General features: G+C 36.7%; 1 protein-coding gene across 1 annotated transcript; it reads left to right on the top strand.

Annotated features, from left to right (window-relative positions):
- The first annotated feature begins 2,737 nt into the window (after positions 1–2,737).
- On the top strand, positions 2,738–24,727 carry SLC10A2 (solute carrier family 10 member 2). Its single transcript, XM_036757572.1, has 6 exons — positions 2,738–3,184; positions 12,463–12,581; positions 16,454–16,542; positions 18,752–18,927; positions 20,183–20,340; positions 24,600–24,727. Exons 1-6 carry the CDS (start codon positions 2,814–2,816, stop codon positions 24,725–24,727), a joined length of 1,041 nt encoding a protein of 346 aa, XP_036613467.1. The 5' UTR covers positions 2,738–2,813.
- The last annotated feature ends 2,427 nt before the right edge of the window (positions 24,728–27,154 follow it).

Here is a 27,154-nt window from a genome sequence, read left to right as displayed (position 1 = left end):
TACTAGAGGGGCAAAAGGGTCTTGCTCCATTGATAGAATAAAGTCAGGAGCTAAGGTATGGGTAAAACGGAAGCCAGATGATATTCCAAAGGCTGCAGAAGTTATAGCCCATGGGAAGGACAACACTGTAACAGTTGTCTATTCAGGGGAAAATAATTACCAAATCGTACCCCTGAACCATATATTTTACCGTGAATAGGTTATAATAATAGATTCACAGACTCCACAGGTATGGCTGATGCTGGTAAATGCCATAAGCCACTCAGAGGAAAGGTGACCTTGTGTGATTAACGGATGAAAACTTGTACATTTGGGGAAAGGCTGGGAGGACAATCCTAGTCTCTATCTAGGATGGGATCCTCTTAGTTTAATTTTCCCATTGTGTTTCCTTGTACATCTGGGGAAAGGCTGAGAGGACAATCTTAGTCTCTATCTAGGGTGGGATCCTCTTGGCTTCCTCATTATGTTCCTTTTGAAAAGAAACATTTCCCACCTGAGTTTGGCTCTGATGTTGGATCTTTGCATAACTGAAATCTCAACCAAACTTGAGATGATTTCATTTGAAGGATAATCGTCCATACTTGTCTACTCTTTTTGTCCTTTGTTTTGGCTAACATTGTTGCTAGTTCTGTTTCCTTTAGGCTTAAGCACCCTGCACTTTCTGGTGACTGCCTAAGCGCATAGCATTCTTGGAATTCCTGCCAGCTCGTTAAAGAACTGACCTCTGGAATGGGACTTTTTGGGGCAGGGCCATCTCTACATCCAATTTCAGCAAGAAGAAGCTATGGAAAATGAGACCTTCACCCCTTACCCCAAGATTTTGAGCCCCAATCATTCAAGGGGGGTGGGAATGACGATAGTGTTCTAGGTTTACTTATTTTGTGTTATCCTTGCTATGTTGTTTTATTATTATGATATTATTGATCCTATGTAATGGATACAAGGATCTAGGGGTGGATATTTGAATTATTAATAATTATTTTGGGGATGATTGATTGAAGAGATTATCTTGCTGGGACCTAGGGGTGGATCACATTTGAATCGTAAACCAATATTTAGGAATGTCACCAAATGATATGTTTTGCTTTATAATGAATGATATGTTTTAGTTTCCTTTGTAATTGGATCACAATGTATGTTCTAGGATACATGGCTGATTAGATTATGTATCCTATAACAAAGGGTGGAGTGTGTTGGCAACCAAAAATGGGCTCCTTAGCACTTAGTCAACAAGTGCCCTTGACTAGTTTGGATTTTTCCCCTGAACTGAATGCTGTTTGTACGTTGGACTGGAGTAAGCTTGTCGGCCCCTTCACCTTGCTTCCCTTGCTTAAGCTGATGGAAAGAACCTGTGCTTTCCCGGTCAACCCCTTCACCTTGCTTAAGCTGATGGAAAGAACCTGTGCTTTCCTGGTCAACCCCTTCACCTTGCTTAAGCAGATTGAAAGAACCTGTGCTTTCCCCGGCGTACCTTACACCCCCGCAGAAGCCGGATGGTTAAAAGCAGCTCCCGTTGGAGCCAGAGGCTGCTATAGCCACAGCCACAGCCGAAGCAGGAGCTGCCAGTGACAGAGCTGACCTACAGGAGGAAGCTGAACAAGGACTTCAGGCCAGTGGGTAATCTTTTTACCATAGAGGGGGAAGCATGATTTTGCTTTATGCAATCATGCTTCTCTGTAGCCTCCTGGTTACTCTTTCAAGGCGTACTTATTGGGCCTGGCCTGGAAGCTTTTGATCAATATATCAAAATGAGGTTGCTGGTTCATGGGTCGGTTACTGTGGAGCCTAAATATATGTTTTGATTCTTCTGCCTTCTACTTTGAGAGTTTCTTATATCCGGCGGTTCTGAACCTTTCAGGCATGTATATGATCCTCTTTGAGATTATAAACTCTGCCCTCCTAATGCAAATATATACATATATATTAATATATACACAAATATATTAACTCCTAGGAGTTAATATGTTTCACCAATGAAAGGATAGGATCTAATTTTAACTTTGTCTTATCTTGCACCTCACACAGTGCTTTGTATACAGTGGGTGGTTAATGAATATTTGTTAAATTTGAATTTTTTATTCCTTTTTAAATTATCCTTTCACTTTCTCTTCTTACTATGATTCCATAAAAACCAGATTCTACTACTTTAACCTAAATCTCTTAAACTCATACTTTTAAATAATTCTATTGCCCTTATCACTAACGTGAGAGATTGATGAGAGATCCATAATCTTATTTATCCAGAATCCAGAGTGGATCTCAGAAGTCTGACTGCATTCACCATAGTTATTTCTATATCTTGGTCAGGGCTATTGTAGCCCTTAGGTTTGCAGAAAAATGGGGCCAAAAAGTTTCCAAGACTTAGTTTTATAATATGACAACAACCTGTGTTGGGTTCCTTTCAAGTCTCCTCAAAAAAAAACACCTAAACACATTCAGCAAAACTTTCTACCATTAAACATTAACATAACTTTTTTATATGACATAGTTCAATCTCATTCCAATAAATGATTAATTGAAATTCTCTGTCCATAAGCAATAATTTTTTCTGGAATTTTATGATTCATCATTTGTGCTATGTCATAATAAGCCAAGTTTTGAAACTAGTATTCATGAAGTTCAGGTATTTATTGTGTTTTTATTGCTTCTTAGGGAGGTGGGTTTTTTTTAATAGTATACCAAGTGACACGTGTTGACAAAGGTTTAAAAGTTTGAAGTAGTTGCAGTAGGCACTTCTTTTGCTTCAACATCCAGTAAAGACAGCATTTGTGAAACAGCTTCTGGAGACCTTATCATCAACCACCAGAACAACAATGGATTCTTCCAGTTGCTCTTCCAGTGCTACCGTTTGTGAAGGTGATTCCTGTGTGTTGCCTAAGAGTGATAACACAGTCCTAAGTACCATCCTGAGTACTGTTCTTACCATCTTGTTGGCTCTTGTGATGTTTTCCATGGGTTGCAATGTGGAAGTAATGAAATTTTGGGCTCACATAAAGAAACCATGGGGCATATTTGTGGGCTTCCTTTGTCAGTTTGGAATTATGCCCCTCTCAGGCTTTATCCTCTCAGTGGCCTTTGACATCCTTCCTATCCAGGCTGTTGCAGTACTCATCATGGGCTGTTGTCCAGGAGGAACAGCTTCCAATATTTTGACTTACTGGACTGATGGTGACATGGACTTGAGGTAAGAGAAGCCAAGTGTTAGTTTGTTGAAATCACATTGAATTTGTCATTTTAGAAGTCTATATGTAACATGTTGAACTCTGAATGAATCTACCACTAATCTAATTCATGATTAAGAAATTAAACAAGGCAGGACACACACATTTCCTTTGTGCTGTTGACAGGCTCCTTGGCTTCATAAGTTGTTCTTGTCATTATATTAAACCTGTTTTCACTGGCAGAAATCCAGTCAATTACTGTTTATCACTCAGAGGGAAATCATAATGTCTGAAGGAAAAGACCTCTACCAAACCACAGGATTCAGCCAGTGAAAGATTTTAATACCAAAAATGGTAGGAAATGATGGTGGTAGTAACAGGGAACAAAAAGTGTGGTCACAATAAGTTAAACTAGTTAAGAAACAAACTGTGAAAAAATAGTAAATAGACCCATTCCTCTAGGTTAATTAGTCTTGTCTTTGGAAGTGAAATCCAAGGCAAAAATGTACCTTCTACTCTTTGGGGGGAGGAGGGGAAGATAAAACCCACTTCTTTCTATTTTAATTGTGATTACCTTATTCTAAGATAAACAGAAAATGGTTCCTCTACTTCCCACAGAGTTATATAAATTGCCATATTTCTTCAATTCATCATATTCCAGTCTGAACTAGCACTGGAAAAAACTAATAGAAATAAGATGTGGCAGTGGAGTGAATAGATCAGGAATTTTAATGTCAAAAACTTGAATAGGCAAAAATTTATTTTTCTGTATCTCACAACACACCATTCCCTTTGAAAAATATGCGTTTATACATAACATCCAGGTGTTAAAGTAATGTAAGCTTATCAATACCATATAGTAGGCAATCAGGCCTGTTAATCACCAGCTACTGTACAGAGGAGAGAGGATTGAGAAATGTATGAATTAGATCTCAAAAAGCAGAAACTGCAGCGTATATAACTGTGTATGCCAAGGACAAAATGCCAAGTGAAGAAGAAACTGACAGCTAATTCCACAAGCTTTGTCTTCTTTCCTCTCAGCTTTTCTCACCCAAGGTCCAAGAGGGAGGGATGACAATCTATTTCTTCAGGTCCTGCCTCCTTTATCTAATAAGGAAATACAACATCTGTCTCTCTACAGAATTTCTTAGTAAGGTTTTGTAAAAAGAACAAGGGACAGTAATTATGTTCAACTTATATACGTATCTAGTTTGCATGTGAAGCTACTATACTAAGAGGTCTCAGTTTGTCCTGGAAACCAGTTCTCTTAACCAATCTAGCCTGACTGGAGTATATTTACATGAGAATGAAGATTTAGCACAAATACAACTGTTCTCCCAGAAAATTGTAATATTTCAGTGAAATAACACCATTTTCCAATACAAGCATTTATCATCTCTTTAGAAAGGAAAAAAATATCTCATCTTTTTTAGCCACCTTTTATAATAGGAATTTTTAGAATATTTTATTTTCATAACTGTTGAAATGGCCATTCCTTTGTGCCCACTATTTTGTACAACCTAATCAAATGTTTCTAAGATAGTTGTATATTTTTAAGAAGATAATTTAGTTTCCTAGAAGGTACGATATTAATGTGAAAATTTTAAATATCAATATTTTAAAAGAAATTATAGGATGCTCATGTAACATGTTCTAGTCAATAAATTCAGTAAAAGATTTTAAAATGAGAAATTAAAAAGAATCTGTGAACAATTCAGATATCTCTGATAAGCATGATAGCCAAGACATGCCAGCTAACTAACACAAATATGTAAAACCAAAAGTTATTCCCCAATGAATGGATGAAAAGACATGTATTAAGCCCTAGAGACACAAATACAAATGCAAAAAAGGCTGTACTCCTTAGATGCTTACATTTTATAGTGGAGGCAATGCACAGAGTGGAGTGGTAGACAGGCAGGGGTACTTTGGTTCAGAAAGTTATGGGGATGGTGAGTGGTAGGAAGATGGAAAAAATTCTTATAAACTGTTAGCAAGCATTTGAAAGACTCTTCCAAATCACTAATAATAATAATGAGGGAAATGCAAATTAAAAGAACTCTAAGATTTCACTTCATACACAAATTTGGAAAGATGATAAAAGATGGGAATCATCACTTTTGGAGGAACTGTGAAAAGAGATACACTAAAATACTGAAGGTGAAGCTATCAACTAGTCTGGCCACTATGGAAATGAACTTAAATTATAATATAGAATGGCTGACATGACCATAATCCCATTACTAGGCACAAAACTCAAGGACGCGAAAGACTGAAAGGAAATTTCTATACACACCAAAATCTACATAACAGCACTTTTGGTGGTAGCAAAGAATTGGAAATGAAGATGTCTATTAATTGAGGAACAGGTAAACAAGATGATACATATGAATGTAATGGAATATTATTATGCCATAAGAAAGGATGAATATGAAGAATACGGAGATGCATGGGAAGATATATGAAATGATGCAGAAATAAGTAAGCATAATTAGGAAAGTGATATAGATGATGAATACAGCAATGTAAATGGAAAGACTTAAGAACAACAAAAACTTGACATAGTATAGTTAAAATTAGCAAGCTTGACCTCAAAGAAGATATATATAAAGGCATCTCACCCTTCTTCTTTGTAGGCATGGGAGAAGAAGGGGTCTATTAGTATGAAATACTGCATATTCTGCCATACTCCATTAATGTGTTAATTTTGCTGGACTCTTTTTTCCTCCCCTTTATGTTTTTTATTCTGTTACAAGGAAGGGACTTGTTGGGGAGGTGATGGTAGAGTGGCCTATTCAGTAATGAGGATGACAAGAAAACAAAAAATAACAATATTTTTTTTAAAAGTGTGGGATGCTTACTGTAACATGTTCTAGCAAGTACATATTTTCTACATCTAGTATAAGACTTAAAAATGGGAAACAAAATAAATCTGTGAAACTGTGAGGGAAAATACAGCTTAAACCATTTCTCTACTTGTGTAAGCCTCTCAAATAATCAAAATGTGCATTGGAATGATAATGAGAAATGAGGTGCTAGACAATTTAATTTGAAGTATAGACAGTACTGGGAAAACAGTCTCCCAAAGAGGTTAATAGCATTTCAAGCTGGAAGTGACATTAAAGATCATTTGGTCCAACATCCTCATTTTACAGATGAGGAAACTGAGGAAACAGCTATCAAAAGGGATTTGGCTAAGGCCTCCCATCCAGTAAGCAACAGGGTTAGTTTGAACTCAAGTCCCCTGACTCGTAGTCCAGTACGTTTTCTACTACACAATGCTATGCATGATACTGTAGGAAAATGTCACCTATCTGGAACTCAGCCAAAAGGCAACTTGACCTACACAAAATTGAATTTTCTCTTCTGTAAAATTAGAAGGTTGGACTAAGTAATCTCTAAGGTCACTTCCAGATCCAAAGCCTATCTCCTTATGATACTAATACAATAAAGAATCAGGAAGTAGATTTAAAAGATTTCAGTGCAACTAAAATGAGCGTTATAATGTTGTAATAACAAAATGAGTGTCCATACAGTTTAGCTTATACACTTGACTCATAGGAAAACCCCTTACAGTTTCACTCAGGGCCTAAATAATTCCTCTTATTTTATATATAACTCTAAAACCTGGCTAGCTGGTTTCTTAAAAAGTTAAAATCAGTTAATTAGAAGGGTGAAAAAGGACCAGCAACTCATAGGCACCTTGCTAATAACAAGAAGAAAAAGCCCCAAATAAAGGGAGCTAGCCAGAAAACTATGAAAAGTAAATGAAAAAAACTAAAAAGTCAGTAGTTCTTCTATATGGGCCTTTCAGTTTTATGAAATTTTCCTTCCTCAAAACACGTGAATCAGGTAAGCAATGCAAAGTATTATTATATTTAATATGTATTATTAACTCTTTTACATTCAGGGCAACTGAGGCTAAGAGAAGTAATATGATTTGCCCTTGGACGTACAGCTAATAAGTGTTTGGGCTGCAGTTAAAATCCAGGCTCCCCAGCACTCTTTTCCCTATGGGGCACTATGTAGGAGTAACCTTAAGCTATCCAGAAAATTCGTTCTCTAAGGGAAATGGAAAATTGAGTTTTTACTGTCATTCAGAAATAAAATTCATCTTAGAATTTCATATTTCTGTATTCAAGCCATCACTGCTGTGACCTTCTGTGCTTTCTGTTACTTTATACTCCTGTTTTTCTCCTCCTGACTTGCCGTTTGTAACAGGAAATGCAAAGATCGAATCAAAAGGTTGCTGCTCCCTAGACCATGGCTTCATGGTAGAGTCATTTGAAATTCTCACCTCGGCTTTTGAATCAAATGTCTTTTCTAAAGCCTAAGCTTTAGAATAGCACCTGTGAAAAATTTTAAAGTCCTGCTTGAAAAATATACCTGCACATAATAAAATACAGTGGTTTAGATGACTTGGAGTTGACTACAGAAAATGGCAAACCATTAGGGATTTCGTCCAAATGGAAGCTGTTCCAAGGAAATGTAAAGTTAGCTGGAGAGAGTTGATTAGCATTGTGTGATGGTATCATTCAGGGGAAATGCAAGTCAGAATATTGGCCCAATATATGTGACTGAAAACCCTGAAGACTTCTCAACATCATAGACATGTGATTAGGACTTGATTACACCTAAATGACAATTCATTATTATTTTTTCTAACTTACTGCCCCATAGGATCCACTCTATTATCAGGTAAACTCCTGAGTTTAGAAGCAAAAGCAATTCTGAAACCAGCTTGGGATGGCAAGGAAATTTTTTTGCTTCTCTAGTTTTCAGAATAAACCACTCCAGCCTTGCTCCTTCCCTGGCATTTTTACCTAGGACCAGTCATAAGTCTTCCCTGCCTTTCTAGGTGTTGAAGTGGTGAAGAAGATGGTATAAAAGAGGACAAAAGATTAGCTTCCCTTAGTTGGATGAATCGGGAAAGGCTTAAATACCAATTCACACTTTCTATACTTGAAAAGTACTATTCTTTTTTTTTCCCCTTCATCTCAATTCCATTTTGGATAACCTATGTTTTGTTGCCTTTCCTTTGGGCCCTACTTTGGATTTATTCTTCCCCTTCCTTTCATTGACCAATTCATTAATTTCTATTCTTCCGTATTACTCTCTCGCCTTCTTTGCGGATTCTGCATTTTGTTTCATTTTCTCTTCAAAGACAATACTTCTCTCATCTACTTTACTTTTGTTTTAATCGTTTAGGACCTGCTCTCCAATGTCAATGCTAAATCAATTTTTGCCAACTTTATTCACATAAATGTGCGTCAATTGACCAATAAATAAGCATTTATCAAATACTTCTGTGTACCAGCCACCATACTAACCCTAGGGAAAAAAAAAGCAAAACCAGTCCCTTCTCTCAAGGAGCTTCCATTCTAATAGGAAATATGACATATAAAAATCACTACACACAAGGTAAATACAGAATAGACAGATGGCAGCTTTAGGGAGAAAGAAACTAGCTGTTCTAACTCTTGGCACTGGTTCCTTAACTCATTCCTCATTTTTAAATTTTCATTTTACATTTTTATTTCCCTTTTTTTTTCATTGTTCTGTTTCCTTTCCTCCTCACTTAGCTGCTGTTCTACTTCAAACACAATGACCACCATCCTCATTTTCTGCCTACCTTCTCCTTCAACACTAACAGATTCCTATTTCTCTCACCATTTATTTCTTTTCACAGACTTGCTAGGTAACAGTTAATAGAGCTATGGTGCTGGACTTTTTTTTTCTTTTTTTTCCCTCTCTCTCTTACTTTCACAGGTAGCTTTGAACTGTCAAACCCCCGCCCCTACAGCTATTCAAATTACTTCTTTTAAAAAAACTGAATTCTTCTCCTGTCATTCAGGGAAACCTTCTCCTCCTTAAAGTTCCTCATTTGTACCTTGTAGATTTCTGCAACAATTCTATTTGGTATACTCTCTCCCCAACTCCTGTCATTTTCTTTTCTCCCATGACCCATTTCATCCTATCCTCTTTTCTATCTTGAAAATTATAACATATCTGATGACCTCTCCCACTCCCATTTTTCTTCCTTCCCACAGATCTGCAAGTCCTCTTCAAGTCCCTCCACACTTTTGCTACAAAGCCCCTTAATAACAACTCAGAATTGAAGACACCTGAAAAGAAAGTTTAAAAAAAAGAACTAAGCAGAAAAATAGAAAAAATATCTAAAAGTTCCTTATTTCATTTTTTTCATATTTCATATCTAAATGTAGTTGTCCTACCACCACAATAAATTACATCACTCAAGGAAACAGCAGGATTGATTGTGGGTTTCTTTTTCTATAACATTACTAGTATTAGTCTTACTACCAATGAACATTATATTAAGTCAAACTATTCTTAGCTGAAACCAATAAAAGAATCAAGAAGAAAGTTATTCCTAAAAATGAATGAGCAGGGCGGATCATTCTCCTGAACAGTCCTTTACCTTTATCTTCCCCTATCCCCTTAGGTTAGAAAGTCTAAGAACTGTGATACCATGTGCATAAGAAACTCCCTCCACCAATCAAACTGTACCTTCTCTGAAAAAAATATTCCTAGAATATAGCCTATAGTACTGCAAGGCTATCATGACTTGTCTAGGACCACTTCACCACTACATAATAGAAATGGTACTTGAATCCCCTTTTTTTTAGAAAATATTTCCAATGACCTACCTATATATAAGGGAATTAAAATGCTCATCTTTACTTTAAAAAAAGCTTCATTTTGCTTACTTTAATGCAAAATTACAGAAACCTTTTTACTTAGATATGTATTTACTTTTGCTGATTTAAGCACATTTAGCCTTTTTCCTTGACATACGAACACACACACACAGCAGCCTTCTATGGCCACCATGTTTTGCTTTCTTCTTGCATCCCACAGCAATAGAGGCATGGAGCCTGTTATCATTCCTAATATTCTTGGAATACCTGCCACTATCAGAGGCTCTCTTCCAAATAAAGTGGAATGAGTCCTGGAGTTGGAGCCAGAAGAAGTATAAATTTCAGCTCCTTTCCTTACCAGCCGTATGACTCTGGGCAAGTCATATAACCATTCTGAGCCTCATTTGCCTCACCTGTGAAGTGATTAGAATAACACTTGCAATCCCTATTTTGTGAGGTTGTTGTAAGGAAAGTATTTGGTAATTTCCGTATGAATATGAAACAGTAGTACACACTACTGTAGTGAAATGGCTGAATCTGAATAGCTGTGATAACAGTAGTGAAAGTTTAGCCTTTAGGAATAATTATTATGGTATACCAGAGGCTGTATTGCAATGATGCAGCAACACAGCTCTCATAGCAAGTTTTCATGGCTCAGTCACACAAGCACATTTTCTCACAAAAACATACATATTCCTATGGTTGACCTTATAAGGTATGCTGAGATCTCAGGAGTTCCAGGAAAAACCCATTCAGGCCTAAATTATTTCCCTCACTACCCAACAGGTACTTGGAATTCTATCATTAAAGATTCATTTGTTCGGTTTTCAAAGGGTTTTAGGTCTTCTTGGAATCACTGAGTGTTATTCAATGTCCCCTATTTAAAATACAAATGCCCCTGGCTGAAGTAACACTACACCATTACTCTCCTGGAAACTTGTGCTTTAAGTTTCTATGGAACCATATGCCACCACCAAAATACAGCTGTTTTCGAGATACTAAGTATTGGCAGTGGAGGAGAGCTGTCCACAGCTGAAGCTTGTTCAGAAAATCAAGAGAATTAGCCAATTAGCTGAGAAGTAAGCCAGCCGAGATCATCACATTGAATGAAACAAATTGAACTCATACTTCTCAGAGCTCAAACCTGTTGGGGCACCAATTTTCTTAGATTTCTGACTATCAACCATATTTTCCTATTTTGGGCCTTGGATCCTGACATTACCATACTGTTAACCTTTACTTATTGATCTTGCACATAACCAAATGCCTCGAGCTCTTGCCAGCTTCTTATCTCGTGGTTTAGATAACTGAATTTTTTGTATGTAATTATCTTGCTCTTGCTTCCAACATCCCTCAATAAGATATCACCCATACCGACTAAGCCTGCTCAGATAAAGTCAACCAACTAGTATCAAACCACAAACAACACTACAATTAGCTGTAGTCTCTGACCAAGTCTGTCACTGACCTTGCCCCTGGAATGTACCTGTGAAACAGTACAGTATCCACCATGGCTCAAAGAAACCATTCTTTATTCAACGTCAGATATCAGAGCTCTGAAACTTCATCTTATACAATATCCTTATGACTATGATTTAATTCTTTTAGGAGATGATCATAGCATAACAGAATTTAGAGCTTGAAAGGACATTAGTGGGGCAGCTAGGTCCTCTTTGAAAATGAAGGACAAACAGCAAGCAGCAAAGTTAGGTGGAGCACCGGTCCCAGAGTCAAGAGGACCTGAGCTCAAATCCAGCCTCAGACACTTAGTAACTGTGTGACCTTAAGTTATGTAACCCCAACTGCCTCCGAAAGAGAGAGAGATTAATGATCATTTCAGCTGACTCCCTCAATTCACAGAAAAGGAAATAAGGCCAAGGAAGATTAAGTAACACAGTCAAAGTCCCATGTGGACATGGAAAGAGCCCTGTTTGGCATCAGGACGCCAAGGTCCAAATCCTGGCTCTAACAGCATAGACCTTGTGTAACTTTGAGCAGGTTACTTAACCTTAGGGCCTTAGTTTCCTCATCTACAATATTAAGAGATTGGATCTGATGATCTCTAAATTCCTTTCCAGCTTAAGCTATAATTAACACATTTCTTTTTACTCCTGTTTAATGCAAATTTTTTTTAAAATATATAATGTCTCCCAGAAAATGGTTTCTTGAAGGTTCATTCTCCCCCTGGGTGTGGGGTGGGGGGGCAGGGCCCAGAAAATTCCTTTGATACCTATGTGAAATGATCTAATACTGAACTACCACAAGAATTTTGGTTGGTATGAACCACATTTATTTTACTGCCCTGAGAGAGATCCCAGGGAGAAGGGGTCAATGCAGTGATCTTTTATCTCACTAGAGTTAAGCTGCTATTAGATAATTCCTTAGCAGCACATGAGAGTAAAATATGCTCCTGGCGAAAGAGTAACGAAGTAAAGAAAAGAGGGGGTATAACAGAGAGGCACAAGAATGCCAAAGAACTGTACACATGTAAATATCTCTGCACACTACAGGACACTACTGCTATTGATAATCCCAGGTTGGATGTTGTAATGTGAATTGCAGGGGTGGGGGCAGAGGGAGATTTTCACTCGGAAAAGGGTGAGAAAGATTCTAATTAAATAAATGTGTCCATTTCTTCACAGTATCAGCATGACAACATGTTCCACACTGCTCGCCTTGGGAATGATGCCTCTTTGTCTCTATATTTATACAAAAATGTGGACAGATACTGGGGCGATTAAAATTCCCTATGATAGTTTAGGTAAGTTTTTTTCCCCATGTGATACTTTAATGTTTTTCTAAACTATGTCTGTTTTTCCTTTCTCTAATTTTCCAGGGTGGGTTTCACTGTTCGTTACTAATTACAGGCCATTCCTAATTTTTAAAGTATTCCTAATATAGACAGAGGAACATATACTCCTAATACGTAGATATATGTGTGTGTGTATATATATATATATATGTATATATATATACATACATATGCATTCATACATCTATACATCTGGTATAGCAGAAAGAACAGAGAAAACAAAGACCTGGATTCTAGTCTTGCCTTTTATTATCTACACTTGTGATCTAAAATATGTCACTTAACCAGACCAGGCTTTATGTGGAGATGAGTGAGAGATGATTGTTAAATATTCAATGTGAGCATTTACACCTCAAAAATCAGCAATTGCTACAAATCAAGGCTTGGTTCATTGTTCTGTGGATGTTCTAGTCTTAAGAAAGTGTTAATAATGCATATTAAACTCAAAGTATCTATGCATACAACACTTCAGTCCTCAGCCTGGTAGTTAAACATTCCCTGCACACTCCAGACAGAGATAAGCCCAATCTGTAGCACGGTGCTCTCTGGTCTGCTACACATAATTTTAGAATGCCTGTATTTTCTTTAATGGGGAAAGGGTCTTTCATTCCAAAATTAGTGATAATTGGCAACAAAGCTTAAGATTTGAATGTCTGACAGGGGTAAAACACAAGGCTTAAACCCCTACTAAAATATAAGTAAATAATATCCAATCCTTTTCTAAGAGTCACTTTTGATAGAAAGAGGAGAAATCATGAGGATACTACATATATGAAAGGAAGGGAAACATGATGGGAAGGGAAACACTACAGAAAGGGGGGAAATGGAGTCTGGGGCTGCTAAAGACAAACATTTCCTACTTTAAAACTTAGTCTGGTTCTAACCCTATATTTAATCTTCCAAATTTTTCTTCTGTCAATCATAAAGTAGGAATAATAGACTACCCAAGTGACCTAATAGGGATCCTTACAATTGAGGATTTAAAAAGTTAATGTGAAAGTACCTTTAAAATGTTTAAGGCCTTATAATTATACAAAGTATTATTATTTCCTGGCTTCTTCATTTAAGATCCTCCTCAAACATATAAGAATACTCCACAATTTATCACAAATCTGTTATTCTCTTGATCTAAGTCCAGAAACTGCTCTGGAATTTTTCATAAAGCTTTGTTGGAGGTATAGGTAGGTAGTGAGGGAAAGGATGGAAACATCACAAATAGAAACATCAAAAATAAAACTGAATCCAAAGGAAAAAAACTACACTATAGAAAGTCACCAATAAAAGCTCCTGAGATATTTTTCCACTCTGTATAGCATGTATGACTCATGTAATTTGCCACTAGTTGGCTGCAACTGGTCAAAGAACTCTACTAATAAGCTAAATGCTGTGGGTTCAATTCTCCAATGAGCTCATTAGCTTTGGTAGACATTATAGTAGATGTTCTAGCCACTTACAAATGCATTCAAGTGTTCACATGAGACAAACAAGGTAAGAGGGCATGCATGAATTAGTAAAAGAAAATCTACTACAAGCAAAATTATTTAAATGACATGCCTTGTCAACAATTAGTGTGACAGTAGTCTCCCCCTTGTAAATAGAGAACTCTTGAATGGAAGGCTCTGTGTGGAACATGCATGTATTCTGTATGGTGCCCAGCACATTGTAAAAATCGAATAAATATTAAATACCCCAATATCTGATAAAATTGGAATCTAAGGGAAGACAGACTATAGACCTAACATCACGAAATATACACAGAAAACAACTATAAGTCGTACTTTGTTTGCCCTTTCCATTCTTTCTCTCTTATTCCTCCCTTTCTTCTCCCCAATTCCCTTTCTTTTTCCCCCCAGATTCCTTTTTTCTTTCTTAATTACCTGGCTTAAACCTGCCATTGATACCTATTTATCTCTACTTTGAGAAACTCAGGGCTAAACAAGTAACTGACCCCTGTTTAATCAGAAGAGATAAAAGCCATAAAGAAGGTGCTTTTTTTTCTTTTGTACTGGAGTAAATCTTTTCTATCACAACTCTGCTTATTTTAATTAATGTTCCCAGCCTTAGAATCTGCTTCAGAGCCTGAGTGCAATTTACTTCACTAGCTGCCATGAATTCTCTGTTATTTCATTGTTATATCTAAGTCTCTAAAATGTTTGAAAGGGAATTGAACATAAGAAGAAAAAAAGAGGGGGAGAGAGAGGGAGGAAGGGAAGGAGAGAAAAGACAAAGGGAAAGAGGGAGAAGAGAAAGGAGAGAAGAAGAGAAAGGAGAGGAAAGAAAATGAGGGAAATAGAGAGGAATAGAGAAAAAAAAGATAAGAAGAAAAAGGGAAGAAAGAAAAATAGAGAGAATGAGAGAGAATGTGTGAGGGAAGGATAGACAGAAAAAAGAAGAGAATGGGGGAGGGGAGAAGGAAGGAGAGAGTGTGAACCCAAGATGCTGTGGCTGCTATAATAGAAGCATAGACTGGACAAATGGCTGTTGAATAATATGGGGAAACAAACCATATGTCACAAGAACAGCAGTAAATTGAACACAGTGAAATTGAAGTATACCTCTGTTATCTGGCTGGGTGAGCACGTAGCTGCAAAGAATTGTAATTACTTGAGAGGTTGCCAAATAGATTATCTCAAGAAAAATTTAAAGCATGCTTTTCCTTATAGTCTATCACCTCTAAGCCATGGATTTGAATGAAGCTGAGTCAGTGGTGCCCTGGAAGTCATTAGCATGTGAGGGTTTTCAGAGTGCCTTATAAACTCAGGCTAATTTTGCATACATTATTTCTCCACTTCCAGGAATAGGACCCTCATTAGCACACACTTATAAAAACAAAGAAAAAAAGAAAATAGCATGGCCCAGTGAAGAGGGCCCTGGACTTGGGAGTCACAAAGAACTAGATTTAAATTCTGCCTCAGACTATTTGTATGACCCTGGGGAGGTCACTTAACCTCTCCATGTCTCAGATTCCTCATCTGTAAAAGGAAATGGAAGGCCTCTAACATCCCTTCCAACTTTAAATCAATGATCCTATGATTTTTCATTCTAGGAAACTAAGTTCTAAATTAAAAGGAACTCCCACTTCTCTCTTGTTTTAGAAATGTGTATCACTGAACTTAGACCAAAAGCAGCACTAAGGAGCAGTGATATTAAAACGTAGAAAAGAAATTTGATAATTGTATGAAATATATTTATATCCCTAGCATTATTTATTTAATTCTCTAAATACCAGGGATATAAAGTGGTTCAGTGACTTCCCCAAGGCAGTAGTAGTAGTAGTTGTAGCAGCAGCAGCAGCAGTACTGGTAGTAGTAATGGTGGTGGTGGTGGTGGTAGTGTTAGTAGTAGTAGTAGATGACTTTATAAAATGCAAAACACTTTAAAAATATTATCTCATTTTATCCTTCCAACAATTCTGGAGATAGATGCTGTGATTATCCCCATTTTACAAATAAGGAAATGGAGGTAGATAGAGAGATATTAAATGAATTGCCTGGGAACACACTGCTAGTTAAGTATCTGAGGTCACATTTGAACTCAGATCTTTCTGACTCTGGACTCTACCCACTATGCCACCTAGTACACACATTCAGGAGGATTTTGTTCTTCCTGATTCAGAATAAGGCTTTCTATCTACTACTCCATATTACCACTGATATCAGTCAAAGGATCATGGATTTATAACCAGAGAGGACCTCAGCCATAGAGGAGAGGGACCAAAGAGAGTCTCCTACGTCCTCTCAAGAGGTTCTTCCTCTTGTTGCATCAATTTCTTTCTTCACTATCTTTGCTCTCAATGAAGTTTCCCTTTTTGTTATTTCTAGGTACTACTTTAGTTGCTCTCATCATTCCCATTTCTGTGGGAATACTTGTCAAAAACAAATGGCCGAAGCAAGCCAGGATCATACTTAGGGTAAGAGTACTATGCGTCATTCCCCACACAGAAAAATGACCAGACATCATGAGAGAATTTTTTTTCTTTAGTATCACTTAAAATACTTTTATCGTGTCATGTTTTTCTCATGGGAGGGGTCTAGAAGCTTCCTGGGCTGCATTTCCACATGCACTATTTTTCTTTCAACACAACCAAACTACATTTCCATTTCTATATATGAGAAAGCTATCCCACACTGCATAAAATGGCACCTTGGCATTTTATTCTCCTTAAACTACAAATCCAATATCCTTCATGAAAATAAAAGGTATTTCACATGAAATGTGAATGAACATGAAAAAATGTTTGATATTTTATTGATCTTCCTACCCTGAGTACTAAGAAGCAAAATCTCAGTCACTGAACTATATAACAACAACAATGAGTAGGGGTAGAAACGGAAGTGACTGACAAAATGGGCTATGGAAAATTCTTCTCCAATCAACTTCCTAATATCCATTGAATCCTTGTAAAACATAGGTAACGATAAAAAATTGCAACAATAAAAATCCCCTACAGACCTTTATAGTTTTCAAAACACTTTCACGTGCTATTTTATTTTACCCTTTGAATGCAGGTATAATAATCCCATTTTACAGATGATGAAACTTAAATTTCATAGAGGTTAAAAACTTTGGAAAAATTGCATAGCTAGCTTGGCGGAACCAAGGTTAGAACTCATATTTCTTACATTTAATCCACTACGATTTCCACAAATCCTTCAGCATTTGATATCTTTTGAAGTCTTTAGGAAAAACTTAAACACGTCTTTCCTTTTTTTAAGGAAATGCTTAATGTACGGCAAGAGTTCCTAACGAAGTCCTAAAGTCAATTGAGTCTCCTCAGGAGTTAATGAGCTTTCTGTTGCTCAAGATCTTGAGACCAAAGTTGGATGAAAGCTCATCCAGATGGTAGAAAGTATTCATCCTTTGAACCAAGGTTAGGCTAGATTGTCTCTGAGATTCCTTCCGACTATATTTTTATGATAGTGAGGTTAGCATTAATTAATATTCCCAATCATACGACCTATTCAGTAGGATATATACCCTGCCCTCAGCTATATTGAGACGCTACTAGTGTTTCTCAAGTTTTTCCAATCTAATTTAAGAACAATACAGGGGAGCAAGATGAAAGAGGGAAGTAGTATGATAAGGGACGGAGTCTTAGGCTTAAAGTCACAGGAGTTGCATTCAAAAACTGACTCTGCCTCCTACAGTAATAATCTGTGTGATCTCAGACTTAACCTCTCTGGACCTCCATTTCCACATGAAAGGGTTGGACTAGATGGTTTTTAACATTTGGATAGCATAGTTATCATCTGCAAACAGAGAATACCTAGCATAGTTCTCTGGCAAAGTTGGGAGAGAAGTGACACAAGAATGGAATGGCACAACACCAAAATAGTAGAAGGGCAAATATGAGAGGGAAAAAAAGATAAGCTACAATGCATAAACTGAGTAATCATCTCCAGACTGATTGTACATGAATTATGTATCTATTATCACAGAGTCTCAAGGTCTAGTCCAACCCTCTATCTAATGTACCAGTCCAGTAACTGGTTCTCTCACGAAAACATGGAACTAACTTCAGAATCTTGAATGGCACTATGCAAGAAAGTGACTTTTTTTTTAACACCTCTAAAGATAGGGGAAAAAAATACAATTGTTCAGGACTAGAATCTTGGGGTCTTGGCTTAATTTCTGTTGCCCTCTAAAATAAGAACTTATATTGAAATAGTGCTTTAAGCATTTTGTCTACATGATCATGTTCAATTTTCAAAATCATGCTAGCAACATCTCTTCTTCCCGAAGACATTGAATTTGAGACTTTGGGAATAGTTCTGTATTTGATTTTCTCATCTTCCTGGAGTCTCTTCGACATTTGTTAAAATACTTCGAGGTTTAAAGGTAGGTGGCACAACTATTATCATCCCCATTTTAGAGTTAGGGAAAATGAGTTTCAGTGAGGTAAAGTGACTTGTCTATTAGAGAAAAGAGCCAAGATCCAGTGCCAAAACTCCTGTTTCTAAGTCCAGGAAGCTTTCCTACTTTCTATTATGCCATTCTATCTCTAGAAAACACTACAAAGGATTTATCCCCATGACTTTTATTTTGACAAGTTCTGTATTTGGATTTGGCTATTTGGATTGATTATGTGCTTTTCGTATTGTGCATTCTTCCTCTTTCAGGTTGGTTCCATTTTAGGTGTATTCTTCATAGTGGTCACAGCTGTGATTGGAGGCGTATTGTACCAGGGTTCCTGGATTATTCATCCTAATTTGTGGGTTATAGGAACATTGTTTCCTTTAATTGGCTATTCGTTGGGCTTCTGCCTGGCTCGGATTGCTGGTCTAAGTTGGCACAGGTACGTTCAATTTGGTACATGTCTCATGGAGATAGCTCCCAAAGTCAGCCTATAGTTCAAAATATAATGATTTCTCCGCATAACACACTACTGCCAAGAAAAAAAAATCATATCCATTCATTGATTATGCCTAAATATGTAAATGACAAAGAAAAGAAATACTGAGTCATTCTGTTTTGGCTTCTTTCCTTTTGAATCATTTAACACACTGTGAAAAGTCATACTCTTACACGTCTATGCATCCTTGCTCTCCAGCCAGGGACTTGACAAAAAACCAATTAATGGAACGCTATAATAACTAAAGGTTCTTCCAGCCAATAGGAGGTCACAGAAGTATCATCATTAAACGATGCTGAATATTGGAACTCAGGGTGACATTTGTGGGTCTAATGCTTGCTCACAGGGAGGAAGAGATACTTCTTCTAGTACTCCTCTGTCTAAACTAGGAGTAGGAGAAAGAAGCTTTTGGAGTTGGTGGATAGTCAAGGTTAGAAGAGGAAGTAGAAACAGATTACTAATAAAATAATAATAACAAGCATTTTCATAGTGCTTTCAGACTTGCAAAGTGCTTTACAAATTTCATTTCATTAGCCACCTTAGGAGGTAGGTATGTTATTATTATCCCCATTTACATTTGAGGAAACTGAGGCAGACAGAAATTAAGTGACTCTCCCAGGGTCATATAGATATCAAGTCTCCGTGTCAGCATTTGAACTCAGATATTCCTGCCTCTAGGTGAAGCGTTCTATCTACTACACCACAGAGAAGTGAGAGAAAACCTTGCAATAGATTTTCTCCACTCTTCACACTCTTTAGCAACAGAATAAAGATTTAGAAACAACAAAGGACAAAAGGGTAGACCCTGTTGGTCATCACATCTATCAGTTCAGGACTCACAATTGACAAATTCAATGTCACATAATGGACCAAGGACTAGCCTTGGAATCAGAAAGACCTAGGCTCAAATTCTGCCTCTGACATAAACTAGCAAATAATGTATCTTCTCAGAGCCCCGTTCTACTCTCTAAGACTAGTTACAGAGTGGTAAAATAGGATTCCTCACCCAGAGTTCCCTTCACTAATAGAATCCTAAGTCTGGCAAATATAAATTTACAAATATATAGATATATGTGTGTTTTCATAAATGTATATATATATATGTACATTCATGTAAATAATGTGTGCATAATACATATTTCATAACCCTTTGAAAAACTAAGATATTCTCTGAACATTTATTTTAATTTACCTTTAGATGTCGTACGGTGTCTTTGGAAACAGGAATGCAGAACGCTCAGCTGTGCTCAACGATAGTACAGCTATCCTTCACCGCTGAAGAGCTTAATCAGATGTTTACCTTTCCACTCATCTACAGTATTTTCCAACTTGCATTAGGAGGAATATTCGTGGGAAGTAAGTGATATCAATCATACCACATCCTGATACTCTTCTTTCCAAAATTCCAGAATTGCTAAAATGAACTTCATCCATTCCTGGGTTTTGGGAAGTTAGTTTTGCAAATAAACCCAAGGAGGGAAAGCAACCCATAATATTATTATAATTGCCCAATTGCAGATGAAAAGGTTCCTAGTTCAGCAATGTGTTCTAGTAAGAATTGTACGCATCCTGTTCTAAGTGTTTGGGGAAGTTGTGCTGTTCTGAAATGTTGCATAATGGTGCATTTAAGTAAAGAGGGCTTGACTTATTATTCTGTTAAATCCAAGATCCCCAAATAAATAATTGTTTAGGTATGTCAAGGATATTTTACCTGGAAACCAAGGCTGTGTCTACAAACACAGACTGAATAAGATCGAAATAATTGGGCAGCTCTAAATCCCACATTCCCCTGAAATCCAGGTATACAGAGGAAATCCAGCCCACAGTGTGTGCTTTACCTGCATAAATTCAGAACCTTCCCCCAATTGTCCATGACCCGCTGGCATATTTAGGTGTGTTAAAAAGGTTAGGTATGTTGTTTCTATCTTCTCTCATTTCCACCCTAAGAACTTGTTTTTTCCTCATCATTATTTTCCAAAGACTGGGTTTTTTTCTTCACTTTCATATCTTTTTAAATTTCATTTTTCTATTAAAGAAACAGGAATTTTAAAAGCTTCTTAACATTTTAATGGGGAATTCAGAAAAGGTGAAAGACAATAATATTGCAAATGTTAGAGTATGAAAAGCAATTTTAAGGCTTCAAGCTACGACTGCTTTCCAAAAACAAAGCCTGTGATCCAGTGTATCTTCTCTTTGCTTATGGCTTCTAATCACATCATGATCTGCCCTCTTGGCTCTAATTCTCTCAGCCGACATTCTCATTTGAGCCTAGGTCTACTTTTCCAAATTTCATGTTTATTAAGTCAGTAGTTTTCACTGAAGGAAGAGATTTACTGTAGTGGAAAGAAAGATGCAAGGAAGCACACAATTATTATGCACCTACTATGTGCCAGGCACCATGCACTTAATAAATTTTTCATTTGATCCTCAAAACAACCTTTGAAGGCAAATACTATGCCTATTTTACAGCTGAGAAAACTGAGGCAGAGATTAAGTGTTTTGCCCTGGGTTGAATAGCTAGTATCTAAGGCAGGAGTTGAATTTCAGGTCTTCCTGACTCTAATCCAGCCCTCTATCCATTGTGCCACTTGGCAGGGGATAAGGAATCTGAAGACCTGGGTTCAGTTTCTGGCCCTATTATTTACTAACTGAGTAATCTCAACAAACTAAGGGAATGTAGTGGGCAACAAGCTCAAAATGAATCAACACTCCACCATGGAAACCAAAAGACTTAACTTGCCTTATGCTACATTAAGAGAGGCATAATGTCCACACTAAGGGATTTTGATGATCCCCCAGGCGAAAAGAAAATACTTCCCCAGTTCCTTTTGCTGGTCTAGAATATTGCATTCATGTCTGAGCAGCACATTTTGGGAGAAATAGTGACAGACCGGAGCAGGACCTAAGGAGGGCACCTGGGATAGTGAAAGTAACACACTAGAGAATATGCAGTATGTGGATCAGCTAAAGGAACTGAGGATGCTGGGTGTGGAGAAGAGAAGACTGAGGGGGTCCACACTAGCAGTCTCCCCACACCTGTGAATTTCCACATAGGGTCCAAAGAACTTAAGACTCAAATGTTGGAACAGACTTCAGAATTCATCTAGTCCATCCTGTACCTGTTCAACCACCTTCTAAAATATCATTGACCAAAACGGTCATCATGTCTCTACTTGATGTCCTCCAATGGCGAACATTATCACTCTTGGCTCTAATTATTGGGAATCTTTTTCTGACCTTAAGTCATCTTTTTTTTTTTCCACCACTCTCTGTACCTACTCTTTTGGTGATCTTTTCACCCCTGTGGACCTGTCATATCTATGTAGATGACTTCCAAATTTTTGAGGACATATAGTCATCTCCAATCTTTCAACAGAGCTCCAGTCCTCGTCACTAAATACCTGCTCAATATTTCCTTCTGGATGCCCAATGGGCATTTCTAACTCAACATGTCCACAATAAAGCTCATTAAACAATTTATGTAGGGATTTGAATGCCAGAAGTTTATACAGTTCTATTCTTTTTTCTGAATATATTTTTACTTCATTAAATATTTCTCAATTATACAAATTATATAGTTCTATTTTATATAGTTTATATAATGCTATTTATATAGTTTATATAATTCTATTCTTTTTTAAATACATTTTTATTTTGTTAAATATTTCCCAATTACATGTAAATTTTTTTAAAATGAATTTATTTATTTTAGTTTACAACCTTCAGTTCCACAAGCTTTTGAATTCCAAATTTTCAATATATAGTTCCATTCTGATACCACTGTCAAGGCAGGTAGGTAGTACAGTGGATGCTACAAACAGACTGGAGTCAGGAACTCTGGTCAGTCAGTCCTTCAGTCACATTTGACTCTTCATGACCCCATGAAACATAGCATGTCAATACTGTCCATGGGGTTTTCTTGGCAAAGAAACTGGAGTAGTTTGCCATTTCCTTCTCCAGGAGTCAGGAAGACCTGAGTTCAAATCTAGCCTCAGACACCATACTAGCTGTGTGATCCTGAACAAATCATTTCGCCTCTGTTTGCCTTGTTTTTTTTTTGTTCAGCAATAAAATGGGGATAATAACAGCACCTACCTCTCAGGGTTTCATGAGGTTCAAATGAGTTAAATTTCCAAAGCACCCACTGCAGTGCCTGCTACATAGTATGTGCATAATAAATGTTCCCTTCCCTTCCTATTATTTCATGAGCTATCCAGGCCATGCTCACTTCACTCTGGGTTCCATGCCTCACTCTCTAAACATCTCCATCTCCTCATCCATACACCCCTGGAAAACTTTTCCAGCTCTACTTTAATGTGTTGTCTTCATCCATTAGAATTCACGTTCCTCAAGGGTAGAGACTGTCTTGTTTATTGTATTTGTTACCTCCAGGTCTTAGTACAATGCCTGGCACATAGTAAGCACATAATAAATCATTGATCTAATCTTTCCATCTATTATTGTGACTTAGAAGTTACCGTACTTTCTTGAAGGCTATACAAGGAAAATTCAATCTCAGGCAGGTCCTACCAAGTGTACAAAGCATTTACTACAGGCTTGAAGAATAGACTAACCAGTTTCAGAAAGGATCCTCTCTAAAAAGATGGCTACTAAGTGATAGGTATTTTTTATCACAACAAACCATGAAACCATTTTCTGAAGCATGAAGAGACTGGGATATATGTTGCTATAAGTAGTACCACACTGAGGAAATTATGGATTTTTTGAAATATGTAGATAAGGTAGAAATGAGGACCCATTTGCTAATTTTTAAACAGGTATTTTTACCCTCATTTTACAAAAGAGGAAAGTAAAACTCAGTTCAAAGATCAAATTTCTCCACGGTCACATAAACTAGAAAGTATCAGAAGTAAGATTTCAACTTGAATCTTCCTGACTCCAGATCTGAAAATTTGTCTACTATGCCACCCTCTAATGGAAAAAGCACTAAACTGAAAAATCTGGAGAGCTAGGTTCTAGTCAACTTTTTGGATGCCTCGCCTCAGATTCTTTGTCTGATGGTTAGATATTAGATTATGTGATCTCTTAAAGTTCCTTCCAGGTCTAGTAGTCTATAATGTACACTTTCTAGACAGTCCCAATTCCTCCTCTGCTACTCTGGAACACTGAGTAAGTCAAATGACAATGCTTTCTTCCCCTTCTCACTTCCTCATAATAAGATGAATCATTACAATCTCACAAGATCTTTGCCTTTAGGGGTTTTGCCCTTTCTTGCAGAAAAATCTAGGGAATTATTATTCTTTATAATCAACAAAGTCTCATAGACTAAAATGGTTTTCTGGCTGACAGCTTTACATGAAAATTTCGCTTAATGCAAGCATGTGAATGGCTCATTCTCTCTCACACGTCACACAGTAGCTCTGTACTCTGTCCTACAGAAGTTCAGGATGCCTCAGTACATTCTCAGCAGTAATTACTCTCTCCAAGTGTTCCCATTACTTCAGAATATTCCATGACCTTTCAGAAATGCAAAGTATTTTATGAGTGAAAAGTCATGTCCACAATCATTTCCTGGAATATTTTGCAGGCTATCATCAATTGCAGCTTTCTACTGGTAATCTTGACTATGTGTATGTGTGTGTTTTTTTTTCTAGTCTATGTCTTATACAGGAAGTGCTCTGACAAAAATAGGGCAGAATTTGCAGAGAATGGCCCGAATATAGAAAAGTCTGAGCCACCTAATTATAAGGAGAATGGAGGATTTTCTCTGCAAGAAGACTAGACTTCAATGGAAACAAAAGACTTCTGAGGAAGATGTTTGTTCTGTAACTTCTTTTAAAGTCTTTGATTTGGTAAAACACTTGACCAAGAAAAGAGTTAAATTTAGGTTTCTGATTGAAGCCGCATACTAAATTTCCTGATAACTTACTGGTGGCCCTGTTTTGATGCTAAAAAGATTTTTCAAGAACAACTGATTTTAATTTCTGCCAAGGACAAATATTCTAAGGGTCACCATGAAGACCTCATAACAGTTGCACTAGATTTCCTCCTGGGTAACTCTTTGAGTTTTTATCACCCTAAGATGAGAACCTAACATTTTGTGAATAAAGAGATGTGCAATCGATTTTTGTTAGAATGCTACAGTATTTATCTGAATGAAAGAAAAAAACATTCCTGTGACATTTTTAAACCATTATTATTCAAAGCATTTTGAATCCTATGCATCAAGATAAGCTGCCAGAGGACACACCACAGGGCAATATCTGATTTTTCTTTCTGAGGAGTGGGGAAAAAAGGAAAAAACAAAGATAGAAATAAAAACCAAACCTGTTCCAAGAATGATACTCTGACATCATAGATGACTATGAAGAGAATTAATTTAATTGAATAAACATTTATTGAATGTCCAGAAGGACCTCAAGGTGTCCCCCCTACTCAGCATGGATGCTTTCCATCCTTTGATCTACTTCGGAAATGTGATGGTCTATGCAGCATGTTTCAAGAGACTAACAAAAATTAAGTATATATTTCATTTCATATATATATATATATATATATATTACAGAGCTTTTCATATTATAGGACTGTAAGTAATAAATGTGTTTTCATTCATTCATTTTGCATAGAGTTTTCCAAATTTTTGAGTCTTCTTCAAGTAGAGTATTTTCTTCTTTTTGTGTCACTATAGAAAAAGTTACTAAGGTTTTATGTCAGTCAAATGATCAATACTTATAAAATATCTCTATGTCAAGAGCATATTAAATGCTAATGTCATGGGGAGTTGCAAGGGAAGCAGACATACTGCTTCTGTATGTACTGTAAGTATGTATGTACTGCAGTATGTACAAGAGATTTCGGATGAATGCAACAGGGCAAAAATAGACTAGGAAAAACAAAGAATAGGAACCCTCCAAATGTGGATGGGGAATATTACAAGTGTACAGAGATATATAGTAGCAATGAGGGGTAGCTGGAGTGATTCAGGTGAGAAAGAGTTAAATGGGGAAGTGAGCACTGAATACTGTGTAAAGTCAAATACACGTAATTATTGCTAAGAGTAAGACAGGCCTTGGCAGAGAAAGTAAGTACTGAAAGGGTAAGTAAGTAGATTGGTCTGAAATGAGCAAAGATGATGAGACTGTATATAAGAGGTCATTGAGGTACTGGAGAGGTCATTTTGTAGAGTCTTGAATCCTGTAGCTGGGATTTCTATTGGATTCAACATTTTTCTTAGCAGCAGAATAATAATGCCCACTTTACTAACTCACTTATTAATGCCCTTATTCCATTACCAAATAGGATAATCTCATAGTAAATTTCTTTGCCCAAAATTACTCTCAGCATTTGAATGATCAGAGCTCAGACTGAATTCTTGCTTATGCTAACTAATTAATATAGCTCCAGAATAAGATGGCTATGAGTTCTCAATTTCAAAACATGGGCATTCTAACTGAAAGATTACCAATTTGTGCTTTACATTCCAATGAGTGTCATATAGATATTTAATTAATTCCCAAATTTTCTCCTGTGAGTCAAGACAAATAATAGGGTCCATAGCATCGTTGTTTGTTTGTTAAACTATTTTAAATTATTGGGTTGGTTTTTGTTCGTTTATTTGTTTTTTAAAAAATAGGTGGGGAAAGGAAAAGAAAGAAAAGATTTTCTTCTAATGAAACTACAAAGAATCTAGTTTCATCTGTGGGAAAGAAATATCTTAAACCTTATGGCTAGACTTGTCCTATGCTTTCCTCATCAAACAGGAGACAAGTGTCCTAAGACATAAAGTAATGAATTCACATTAAGAATTTCAAACACATGGAAAGTCCAAGGATTGAAGACCCACATCCGCAATGAGCACCATAATTCCTTCCTGTCCTTCAAAATAACCAACTGAAGAAAAATGCCTTTCTACATACTGTGCACATAGTACTTTATGGATTGTTTTTTATTTGCTTTTGTTCAAAAATTTGTAGAGGAGAGAAAAAAAATCTTTGAAACAACATCTGTATTTTCAAATGAGCTTTAGGAAGCTGATTAAAATGTATATTTTGTTGCTTCTGTATCACATTAAATTAATGTTATTGTAAAGTCTTGGAAAAATCAACTTAATTTTTTTGTAAAATTTGGTCTATTTCAGTCATTTCACAATGTGATTTCCTTAACGTTGAGGGTTAGCCCTGAAAGGAAACTCATTTAATAATTAATGTTA

Source organism: Trichosurus vulpecula, chromosome 4, assembly GCF_011100635.1.
Source record: "Trichosurus vulpecula isolate mTriVul1 chromosome 4, mTriVul1.pri, whole genome shotgun sequence".
Taxonomy (NCBI): Eukaryota; Metazoa; Chordata; class Mammalia; order Diprotodontia; family Phalangeridae; genus Trichosurus; species Trichosurus vulpecula.
This window is presented reverse-complemented; position numbering and strand designations above follow the sequence as displayed.

Bases quoted from the DNA above. Each gene is read 5' to 3' on its own strand.
- SLC10A2 (XM_036757572.1), top strand. From the start codon at position 2,814: ATGGATTCTTCCAGTTGCTCTTCCAGTGCTACCGTTTGTGAAGGTGAT. The intron at 12,582-16,453 runs GTAAGTTTTTTT...TGTTATTTCTAG, and splicing joins AATTCCCTATGATAGTTTAG to GTACTACTTTAGTTGCTCTC. The intron at 20,341-24,599 runs GTAAGTGATATC...TTTTTTTTCTAG, and splicing joins AGGAGGAATATTCGTGGGAA to TCTATGTCTTATACAGGAAG.